Source organism: Sorghum bicolor, chromosome 4, assembly GCF_000003195.3.
Source record: "Sorghum bicolor cultivar BTx623 chromosome 4, Sorghum_bicolor_NCBIv3, whole genome shotgun sequence".
In the NCBI taxonomy this organism is placed as follows: Eukaryota; Viridiplantae; Streptophyta; class Magnoliopsida; order Poales; family Poaceae; genus Sorghum; species Sorghum bicolor.
In genome coordinates, this window is record NC_012873.2 from 60,991,050 (window position 1) to 61,002,841 (window position 11,792).

Here is an 11,792-nt window from a genome sequence, read left to right on the forward strand (position 1 = left end):
TTGCACTCCTAATTTATATGTACCTTCGCCCCAAGCACTACTAGGCCCTGTTCACTTGAGCTTATCAGTCGAATCTGCTAGCCATTCAGTAGTGCTTTTCTTTCACAATAAATTACCAAACAGTATTTTCTACCACGACTTTTCAACTAAGCGTATATAAGGTTTGCCATGGCCGTGCTAGGAGCTAAAAAACTGTTCCTCACCACTTTAATCCAATCAAAAAGAACTTCGTGCATACTCTACTCTCTACTCTGCTCCCACACTAGAATCATTCCAGCTGAGAATGTGAAATAAAGGGGTGGCTATGTATTTGTTGTCGGCATGGGAGTTTACATCCACGTGTGTATCAGCATCCGTGGCGAATAGGGGAGGGCGTTGGATAGTGCGGCGCAGCCAAACGCAAGGATAGTATTAGGTAGGGATTAAACTCACTAAACTTATACTCCCTCCATATGTATTTGTTGTCGGCATGGGAGTTTACATCCACGTGTGTATCGGCATCCGTGGCGAATAGGGGAGGGTGTTGGATTGCGCGGCGCAGCCAAACGCAAGGATAGTATTAGGTAGGGATTAAACTCACTAAACTTATACTCCCTCCATACCTGAATTAGTGGTCGTTCTAGGCTCTTGGCATATTTTTACAAAGGATGACGTTGTATGCTCGTAGAGTCAAGTTTGGACGCGAATGCCCCTCGCTGATGCCACCCGTCCACCTTTGACTTCAAAGGCCATCAAAAAAGAGCGCGCCTACGTGGATTTGAACTAACAACCTCTAGCCTCAAGCTACGGAGAACTAGCCACTTGAGCTATGCAAGATTGTTGTAAAGGTGACACCCGCAGTCTTATTTATGAAGAGCAAAGGAGGAAAAATATCCCTAATTTTTACTCATTGGTAAATATAATCATATTCTAAATATCACTAATTCAAATATAAAAGGAGTATTATTTTGGAAGACAAGCCAGACTAGCCAGGCGACAAAGGCCTCTCTACTATATATATTGTTCTTTGTTCTGGATCGTTTCTGCTACTATTGTATCATGCCTCGTGCCGTTGTTCCTTCGTAATTGTGTCACTTCATAACAGAAGCCAAGTCTTGTGCACTTAGGGGCGAACAGGTTACTCATCGGGATTAGTATGAGAGAAGCTACCGCGATATGATGTTATATTGAGAATTTTGATAGAAGATATACAGAAGATTAACGAAAAGTTATCGGAGTCGACGGACCCGATACTATACTGTAGATCAGTGTGCATGTATCTGAAAGAATAATGTCTTCATCAGTTTAGGGTAGCAAAATGGACATGAGTATATGTTTGCATCTAAAATGCGCTTTTGTAGCACCGTAACTTTATTGATGGCCGATTGGTGCGTGCCTTGGTGGGTCGCTAGCTAGCCGCATGGACTCCATGCATGTGTTGCTTAAGGAGAAAAAGGTGGTCCATGGGCATCGGAGCCGGCCGCTTTTCTTCATCCTCCTGTCCTGCCCCATGAGATGCTCACCCGCCGTTTCTGTCTAGTGAGCACTAGCTAAAAAAGCCTGCCCGTGTAGCATATGCATGGATATCCAAGAAAACAAAAGGCAAATTAAACGCGCGGTGTCCGGCCGGTGCAGTGACCAACTGACGACGACCGAAGGTTTTCCTGGGCCGGGGGACGAGAACGCAGTTAGAATCACATAATTCGCACTGACATTCGTATCCAGCAGAAGAGAAATAATAAAAAATTATCTCTTTTCTGATAGATATGAATCTCAATATCAATTTTATAGCCTACATTATAAGCGCGTATACCGGCAAAATTTACTTTACCCAAAAGACAACGCACCCACGTTCACGGGCAAAAGCTATAGCAGCTGCCCGCGTTTCGGCGCGAGCCGGTGGGGTGGGAAGGGCAGGATACTTAATTAGTTTGTTTGATTTTACATAGGAATGAGTACTTTTGTTCATGGTTTTGAATTTTAGATTTTGAAACAATATTTTCAGGCTTTGTTTAGTTAAAAAAATACAAAATAAATACTGCAGCATTTTCGTTTGTATTTGACAAATATTGTTTAACTATGGACTTACTAGGCTCAAAAGATTCATCTCGCAAATTAAAGACAAACTGTCGTCATCTAGACTCGGTGTCCAGACACTAACGAGTGATAAATCTGCGTGCTCCTTAGCCCGAATGGTGATGCAAGAGAACACAGAGGGTTTATACTGGTTCAGGGTGAAGATGCCCTACGTCCAGTGAGAGGGTTGAAGTCTGCATTTTCTTGCATCCGAGAGTGCTTGTAGTAGGGGAGTACAAGGTGGTTGCGAGAGAGAGGGGTGAGTCCCAGGTCTCGGCTTAGGGGGAGAGTGGTGGTGCGCTCAGAGTCCTGAGGCGTCTAACTCTGTGCGTGTATGCGTCGAAGTGTTCGTCGGGTGGAATGTTTGTGTGCGTGTTGTGCTCGTGTCTTCACATGTCCCCTATGGGGTGCCCTGCCTCTCCTTTTATAGCCACAAGGGGCGGTAGAGTTTTTACATGTGTAAGTCTGGTAGTTTATCCCCAGTGTGCAGGGAGATTACAGTGCCGACTGTGGAGATTAGCCGCCTCGTCCTTATGATATGGGTTGTGGCATGGTTGTCCCTGTTGGTAGCGTCGCCGAGCCCTGTTTGAGTCGTGGTCGTCGGATCCGAGGCCCTATACCCCGTCCTGCAACAGTAGAATAGTAATCACCAGTACATGGCAACAGTGGCGCGGGTTAACTCCTCCCATCCCTCTTACTGTCATGTTGTACACACAGTGATAGAGGTGAGGTGTTACAGGGTCAGGAGTTGGTGGAATAGCGAGCGACGTGCCCTGCCGCGACGTGGGAGGCATGCCTTATGTCGCGTCAGAGGTACGGCCGCCGTGTGTGAGAAGCCTGGTGCCGAGGCCGGGGCTCGGGCGGGGCATTGATTGCGCTTGAGGCCGGGGCTCGGGCGAGACGTTGATTGCGCTCGAGGCCGGAGCTCGGGCGAGGAGTTGGTTGCGCTCGATGCCGGGGCTCGGTTGACGCGTTGGTTGCGCTCGAGGCCGGGGCTCGGTCGAGGCGTTGATTGAGCTCGAGGCCGGGGCTCAGTTGAGGCGTTGATTGTGCCATGGTTCAGGGCTTGTCTCTGTTCCTTTTTTGCCGCTTTTTTTTTCTTTTGGTTAAGGTATCTCAGTTTATGGTACCCAACACAAACTGTATAATTAGTTATTTTTGTAATTTATATTCAATGCTCTATACATGTGGTGTAAGATTCGATGTGATTGAGAATCTGAAATTTTTTGCAAAATTTCTTGGAAACTAAACAAGGCCTCAATGTGTAGCTTTGCTGGCTAACCATATAATATAAGGATAAAATTGCTCGGAAGACACCTAGTAGTCCTGCGATGACTAGTTCGATGAAACGTTGTACTGAGAAATTGTAGGCAGTATGTATATTTGCATGCGTTTATTTCTTATTTATTTTCCTAAATTCAGCCAATTTGCATGGACAAATTGTAATCGGGGTTTATTAAAACACACATTGTTTAGTTCCGAAAAGTGAAAAGTTTTCGGTACTGTAGCACTTTCGTTTGTTTGTGATAAATATTATCCAATCATGGATTAACTAGGATCAAAAGATTCGTCTCGTAATTTCTAGCTAAACTGTGTAATTAGTTTTTGTTTTCGTCTATATTTAATGTTTCATGCATGTACTATAAGATTCGATGTGACGGAGAATCTTAAAAACTTTTTGGTTTTTAGGGTGAACTAAACAAGGCCCCACTTGAATCTCCTCCCACCGCAGAATTTTGGACTCCGTGGCTCTTTCCCGAGCGGACGTGTGTCTCTTTGTCTTTTCCATAAAAGTCCTCTATCGTTTTTGAAATAAACCCGCAATCCAGTTCGTAAGTCTAGATAAAATCTAGGTTTGGAAATTTTCCGAAGAGCCCCCTCCACCTAGCCCGAGCGGCCGAACGCTAACCCGTTCCTCATTCCCGTCTCTCCTCCCGCTGCCGCAAGCCCGGCCACTCGCCCAGTGAGTGCATCTAGCCAGCACCGGCATCTACGGCACCGGATCCTGCATCGACGACCATAGCACAAACTCCCATTTAAATTATGAAAGTACAGCACCATGACCAATGTTGACCTGCTAATTTGCTGCATCACCATGGCCACATGGAGCCCCTAGCTACACCACCAAGGCCACCACACGGCTTTCCCGTCCTCCGGTGGCATGGTCGTGCCCGCTCTTGCGCGGCAATAGCGTCAAGGGCTCGGTCGTCCGCCTGTCCGCGCCACCATGCCGCGTGCTGCCGTCGGCGGCAGTCCAGGCAAAGAACACAGATGGGAGCACAGAGGCGAGCCATGTCCGGCAACTAACTGCGTGGAAGGGACCACGACGGCCCCCAAGCCGAAGAGGACGACATCCACAACATCCCCGCCACCTACCCCAGCGTTCATTGCCTTGGCAGCACCCATCACCAACACCTCCAATGCAGGACTCGACGTCAACATTGATAGCGCACAGGAGGTGTTCGTTCGAATGGCCATGAGGTAAACAACACGTCCTTTGGTCTCTATGTTGATGCCATGAATCGCTAGCTATTTGGGCTGTGTTCCTAATCCTGTATCCAGTACTAGAAAATCCTCTTTGATAATTAGTTACTCACAATGATGCATGTATCTATGTTATGAATGGTGAATGTGAGAATGTCTGAAACAAACTGATCACTGTCCATCTGTGGGGCTAGCTGCCATTGTATGAAAAAACTCTTTTTGCTACTCACTATTGATGCAAGCATCTTTGTGGCAAAACAATTTTGATATATCTTCATTCCTATGTGCTGAAAAATGAACATAAACAAAATATCCAGAGGATCAGACTTCTACCCTGGTTTTCTTAATGGAGAAATTATAGCGTTCAGTATGTCTGTTGTCGATCGTCTAGGGGAAGGGTTATCATATCATCTGGACATGCAACACGATTTTGAAATTACAACAACCAAAACTATGAGAACCATTAATTTTGAGGACAAAAGAAAAAAAAGGGGACTACATTTTGGTTCCCTATCAATAAGACAGAAAAGTGTATTGTTGTATGAACTGTGAAGGATCAAAATTTTGTCCTGGTTTTTTCCAATTTTTACAAAGAGAGTGTTTTTCATTGAATGTTTGGAGGAAAATGTCTTTTTATGCCACAATGATGTGTCCTTTTCTTCCCTCATATTTATCAAACAATGTGATTAGTCAGTAAAGTTATCCAAAATCTAACCCTTTTCCTTGGATTGGAGCTGCCATTCTAACCTTTTTTGTCCGTGTTTCTAAAAGGTGCTCAAGGAGAGGATTGAGCACATCAAAGCTAAGAAGAATGATGCTTTTAAATCTAGGAGTGAATTTACTGAAGAAATGTCAGAGATATGTAAGGATTTTGTGATTATACATGATGAAATGATTTTTAGCAAACCTGCAGCTCCCTCAATTTTGCAGGTTAGCATGTCATACCATGTTGGTCAATCTTGCACATCCTGACAATTGAGCTTGATGAAATATTGAATTTTTAGCGACACTACAGAAAGGTTACAAGAGACATACGGATTGGGTAGCAGGTACTACCAAGACAATATTGGCATTGTCCGTGATTGCATAGCGGCTAGACTCTACAGTTTCACATGATTAGGAACATTGGTTGCTAATTTATCCACTGACCCAGGCGTGGCATGCCTTGTACCTGTGCACCTTATGTGTGTCAAGATGCTTTGCATTGCTCAAGCCAACGGTACCTTCATTCCTGACCTGTGCCCTCCCTGATGCTTGATATTCTTGAAATGAAAAACTTATAGGACGTCCAGGAGGTGTTGGCAAAGCCGTGAAATTTTCATTGTTAAACAAGTTTGGTTTCTTGCAATATAACATTCCACTGTGGAACACGCACTTTGAAGAAGCCTGTAACAGTTTTCTTTGGCAGGTGGACAAGAAAACAATAAAGACACGCGCCTTTCAAGAAGCTTGCATTTGTTCAGTGGTTGATTTGCTGGCTAAACATTTGGCCAAATGGAGCTACTCCATTGACTTCTTTGAGATGCCTTTATTCTACTTGTTCGGCCCCCAAGCTATTGTAAAACCATTAACTCTGATAGATTTAGGGAAGAGATGAATGATCTTAACTATCAGGTTTGACAAGCATGTGTAGGGGTTCATAAATTGTTTTTTCTTAAATTATTGTATCTTAGCCGTATTTATTGTTCATAAATTGTTTTTTTTTTAAATTATTGTAGGGTGTCCGAAGGGCGCATGATATTCTAGTAGATATGATGTTTGACAGATATGATGGAGAAACTCGGTGTATGCTATTTATAATTTCTTTATTTACACATTATTTTCAGCTAATCTTATCTGTGATCTTTTTTTTTTTTTGAGAAATATCTTAGCTGTCATCTGTCTATCTATGCATGTGCGATAGCTCACTTGTTGAACTACTAACAAGCTTGTACATGTGGGATTCAAGAGCCCATGGATCGTACACATTGTGTTAGCCCGTGACAGTGCTTGCTTGTGAAGGCTCTTGGATTGCTAGTATACTTGGCTAAACTTGAGGCCCGGTCCTGGCACTATACGACACTATGTCTATCGTGCCGTATCGTCTCGGGCCATCGTGTTAAATTTTCGGTCCAGGTGCGGCACTATGACTCCTTAACCGTGCCGTGCCGATAGGCACGGTGACCCATCATGCCCATGCCAGTCCGTGGCATCGGGAGAAGTCGAGAAGCTCACCGCGTCCTGCCTCAAGAAGAAGACGAGCGCCACCGCTGTCGTATAGTCAGGCGGAAGAAAGAGTGGCCGCAGCAAGGATGCGTCTGCACCGCCGACTAGGGAGTTTGGGTTTGGAAGAGTTGTGTGATGTTTATATACATGGCTCCGAATATATTCAATGGTCATGATTTATCCTCAAAATTAGACGATGGAAATAATCGTGCCAGTGTCACCTATTAACCGTGTCGTGCTCGTGCCGGCACTGCGGGCCAAAGTTGCGGCCCAGGCACGGCACTATCACCGGGCCGTGTCATGCCTGGACCGTGCTTTTTAGTGTCGTGATCGGACCGGTCTATCGTGTTAGTGCAAGATGGAAATCTATAATTGCTAGAGTAGGCCTGTGAGGTAAAAAAAAGATTAGAGTGAATTACATGGTGTGGCTTTGAAGATTGAGCTGAATCAAATTGATGAGGGTTGAGTTACTGTCAAAAAAAAAGTGGGATTGGGCCTAGTCCTTAATCTCCTAGGTTTGGACAGGATTTGGGCCGGAGTGCCCATTACAGAGTCGTTGGCGGGCTCTGCGGCCTTATTATAATTGGAATTTGGGCTCTGCTTGCTTCGGATCTCTGCAGCCTGCTTTGTTCAGTTCCTGAAATTTTTTGATAGGCGCCAAACCAGGGTTGGCTTCGGCAGATTGGCCATTGGCGGCTACACCGCTCAAATATTTCGTGAACCTGAAAACCCAGTACAGCTTGCGAGCACTAGAGCACAACGAATTCTGCTTGCAAAGCCCTGGAATTTAAAAGAATTCCAAAAAAAAATCTGAATTTTGGAATTCAACTGCCTATTTAAAAAATGTCTAAACTTCAGAAGCAGGACATTTAATTCCAAAATTCCTACCCTTGTAGAAATCTGCAACACCATCTCACAAATTGGCGCGACATTACTGCCTTGTGCCCTTGTCTGTCCCAATCTAAACCGAAGCTCTCAAAAAACAATAAAATCTAAACCCTGAATCACTGATATCTCTGGAAAAGTAGAACACCACGTAAGAGCATCACATAAACACCAGGGTACGGGCACTTCAAGCAGTGTTAACAACTGAGAACAATATGGTAAGCACGCATAAGATCCCTGGTCAACATTCAGATAACCAGATCATTCCATTACCACCATGACTATTCATAATACAGGCAAAAGGCACTGCAGCACTTAACTACACCACACCAGCCAGCCAACCACTACTACCAGGAGAAGCAGCACATCACAGTGCGTGCTTGAGAAGCAGACACACCATTGACGTCCATCTAATCTAAGAGGAGGTGAACTTGGTGACGGCCTTGGTACCCTCGGAGACGGCGTGCTTGGCGAGCTCCCCGGGGAGGACGAGGCGGACGGAGGTCTGGATCTCGCGGGAGGTAATGGTGGGCTTCTTGTTGTAGCGGGCGAGCTTGGCGGACTCCGCGGCCAGCTTCTCGAAGATGTCGTTGATGAAGGAGTTCATGATGGACATGGCCTTGGAGGAGATGCCGATGTCCGGGTGCACCTGCTTCAGGACCTTGAAGATGTAGATCTTGTAGGTCTCCACGCTCTTCTTGCCCTTCTTCCTCCCCTTCTTCTCGCCGCCCTCCTTGCCGGCGGACGACTTGCCCGCCGGGAGCCGCTTCTCCGCCTTGGGCTTCTTCCCCGCGGGGGCCTTCTCCGCCGGAGCCGCCTTCTCCGAGGGCTCCTCCTCCGCGGGCTTCTTCGACGCCGGCTTCTTCTCTGCCTTGGGCGCCATCGATGCCGCCGCTCGGATTCTCTAAACCGAAGGAGGGTTTGCTCGATTGGAAGACGATGATCTGTGTTGTGAAGTTGCGGAGGAATTGCGGTGGAGAAAAGGGATGTGGGGCGGCGGTTACTTTATAGCGGAAGCGGAAATGTAGTGCGCGCTGGTTGGTGGAAGGGTGGATGCCGCGGATCGCTGGCGTGGAAGGCGCGCGAGGCGTTGGTGCTTCTTGGCTTGGACGGCTGAGATGCGTTCTGGAGCGGATCGATGACATGGCCAAAGTGTGCGCGGGAAGAAACGGAGGGAAATGGTTTTCGTCGCGCACGCGGGTGACGTCATTGTCACGTGAGCGAGAATTCCTCTGTTGCTCTGCGCCTCTGCGGGTACTGCATGACAGCACGAGCGCGAAACCAAGGCCTTGTTCAGGCCTTGTTTACTTCCCAGAAAATTTTGCAAAATTTTTCACATTCCCCGTCACATCGAATTTTTAGACGCATGCATGGAGTATTAAATATAGACGAAAATAAAAACTAATTGCACAGTTTGGTCGAAATTGACGAGACGAATCTTTTGAGTCTAGTTAGTCCATGATTGGACAATATTTATCAAATACAAACGAAAGCGCTACAGTGTCCATTTCCCAAAATTTTTCGGAACTAAACAAGGCCTCAACCGAAATCCAAAAAGTTTTCGAGAGTCTCCGTCACATCGAATCTTACGGCACATGCATGAAGCATTAAATATAGACAAAAACAAAAACTAATTACACAATTTGTCTGTAAATCACGAGACGAATCTTTTAATCCTAGTTAGTTCATGATTGGACAATATTTATCAAATAAAAACGAAAGTGCTACAGTAGCGAAATCCGAAATTTTTTCGAAACTAAACAAGGCCTTACAAAAATTTTCAAGCGAATCTTTCGCTACATGTATGAAGCATTAAATATGAATAAAAATAAAAACTAATTATATGAGATGAATCTTTTAATTCTAATTAGTCCATAATTGGATAATGTTTGCCGCAAACAAACGAAAGTGCTACAGTAGCGAAATCCAAAATCTTTTCGCATCTAAACAAGACCTGGATAATTGTGTGTTTTATTAGTTTCAAAAACAAGCAAGGCCTTGTTTAGTTTCGAAAAAAATTCGGATTTCGGCACTATATAATTTTCGTTTTTATTTGACAAATATTATCCAATTATAGACTAACTAGACTCAAAAGATTCATCTCGTAATTTACAGGCAAACTGTGCAATTAGTTTTTATTTTCGTCTATATCTAATGCTTTATGTATGTGCTCGAAGATTTGATATGACGAATAATCTTGAAAAGTTTTTGGTTTTCGGAGTGAACTAAACAAGGCCCAACTCTAGTTGTAGAATGTTATTGGATTAATAGTGGAATATAATTTTATTATAAATTTATTTAAAGATATAAATATTGATAGTGTTTTTTATATATTTATTAGTTAAACTTTTAAAAAATGGTTGGTTCTTCGATAAGCAATACGTGCACTTGTTTTGGTATGTGGAGAGAGTACGTTTCATGGCCCATGTTTTTGGAGAATGAAAAGTTTGTTTCGAATTTGAAGCAACATGATAGTTAAGTTTAGCCTCAACTTTCTAATTTGATTTTGGAGAAAGAATCACTTCTATTGAGATAAGTAAACTATGCAAGTATCACTTCAGGATAAATGATCTAGGAGATCTAGATCTCAATTTAGCTTCATAAAAGTTTTTGAGAGATGATAATGGCGTCCTTTCCCTTGTTGTGAAGATTGTTTAGTTCCAAAATATTTTGCAAAATGTGAATAGTACCAATTTTGTTTGTATTTGACAAATATTGTCCAATCATAGACTAACTAGACTCAAAAGATTCGTCTCGTCAATTCCGACCAAACTGTGTAATTAGTTTTTATTTTCGTCTATATTTAATACTTAATGCATACGTCTAAAGATTCGATGTGACGGGAAATCTGAAAAATTTTGCAAAATTTTTTGGGAACTAAACAAGGCCTAACTTTTTGTGTCTAAGTTTGTGATTTTGTCCTTTCTTTTACACCCCGAACAACTGCTTTCCCTATTTTTAATTGTGCTGGTTGGAGTTCAAATAACAGAGTTAAAAAAAGGGAAAACATCTAGAGAATTGGTAGAAGAATTATTAGTGAGTTTGTAATTTTATCTATGCACTTACGTACTTTTTAAAATAGTGTTTGTCAGAGTTTGATCAAAGTTGAAATGCATGCAATTTTTGTCAAGTTTTATTGTCAAAATTATTTTGGTATCTTTCAAAATGCTAATGTCACAATAAGGGGGGGTCATAAAAGTACGTACAAAAGTAGGCAATTGCAATTCCGTGTGGCAACTAGTTTTTTTATAGCTTAGTTGATATTTTTAAATCATCTTAATGAAATATAAAGGGGCTTCAAAGGAGGGTAAGCCATAATTGGGCTTGAAACAAAAAGCAGGAACACTAACATGTTATTTGGTTCAGTGCTTTTCCCCTGCGATGATTAACAACATGATCACTTCACGTTACTTGATGTTTCTCATTTCTGTGACTGATGCTAATTCGCTGTGAGAAAAAAACAACACCATTCTATGATTGAAAAAGTATAGCTGATTTTGACTGATAAGTTCAAGCGATGCCAATTTCTCACCTCGAGGTGTTATCTAAATATACTCAAACTCTCAATCTCGTGTTGTCCAACCAAACAAAGTCTTGTAAGTGTACTCGTCATTGATCCCCCTCCGCAATTTGTCGTTGCCATTACCAATTTGCCAATCAAACATGTAACCTATTAGCTTTCATGGCACACATATATGCTTACAGTTTTTGTGCGAAAAAATTAATTATGTCATAGTTTGAAATTGATTTCTTAGATAGCAAAGTGAATTGCTATGAATAGCTCTCATGTTAATTTTAGATATTTGTAGTTCTACCATGAGAACTTGAAATATATCAAGGACTCATAAAATTTGTTACAACATCCTATCACTTATCTCTGTGACGATGATAATGCTATGCAAAGTGATGTTTGTTGATCTTAGGCTTTTGTCTGAAGATGCAAAAGACTATTGGACTATAAATTTCAGCTGTAGGATGCAAAGTTTGTTCTATTTGCAACAAATCAAAATTCCACTTAGCTGCATGGCAAAGTGTGGGTTGTCCACCCAGTTTGTAATCGTTGTTGAATGATGCAGTTTAAAATATTGTAGTATCACAAAACTATGGTTCTATAAGCCAAAGAGACACGAAAAGAGGTAATAAGTGGAGTTTCTAAAACTCAA

General features: G+C 42.9%; 2 protein-coding genes across 2 annotated transcripts; one reads left to right on the top strand and one right to left on the bottom strand.

Annotated features, from left to right (window-relative positions):
• LOC110435154 lies at window positions 3,943–6,358 on the top strand. The gene is made up of 3 exons (XM_021460586.1): window positions 3,943–4,536; window positions 5,311–5,401; window positions 5,470–6,358. Exons 1-3 carry the CDS (start codon window positions 4,283–4,285, stop codon window positions 5,509–5,511), a joined length of 387 nt encoding a protein of 128 aa, XP_021316261.1. The 5' UTR covers window positions 3,943–4,282; the 3' UTR covers window positions 5,512–6,358.
• Window positions 7,846–8,617, bottom strand: LOC8071803 (histone H2B.5). Its single transcript, XM_002454365.2, has one exon. It carries the CDS (start codon window positions 8,510–8,512, stop codon window positions 8,045–8,047), a length of 468 nt encoding a protein of 155 aa, XP_002454410.1. The 5' UTR covers window positions 8,513–8,617; the 3' UTR covers window positions 7,846–8,044.

What these genes read in the sequence shown, in the direction of transcription:
- LOC110435154 (XM_021460586.1), top strand. Translation starts at nt 4,283, where the DNA reads ATGCCGCGTGCTGCCGTCGGCGGCAGTCCAGGCAAAGAACACAGATGG. An exon ending in TTCGTTCGAATGGCCATGAG is followed by an intron (nt 4,537 to 5,310) that starts GTAAACAACACG and finishes TGTTTCTAAAAG; the next exon opens with GTGCTCAAGGAGAGGATTGA. An exon ending in TGAAGAAATGTCAGAGATAT is followed by an intron (nt 5,402 to 5,469) that starts GTAAGGATTTTG and finishes TCAATTTTGCAG; the next exon opens with GTTAGCATGTCATACCATGT.
- LOC8071803 (XM_002454365.2), bottom strand. Translation starts at nt 8,512, where the DNA reads ATGGCGCCCAAGGCAGAGAAGAAGCCGGCGTCGAAGAAGCCCGCGGAG.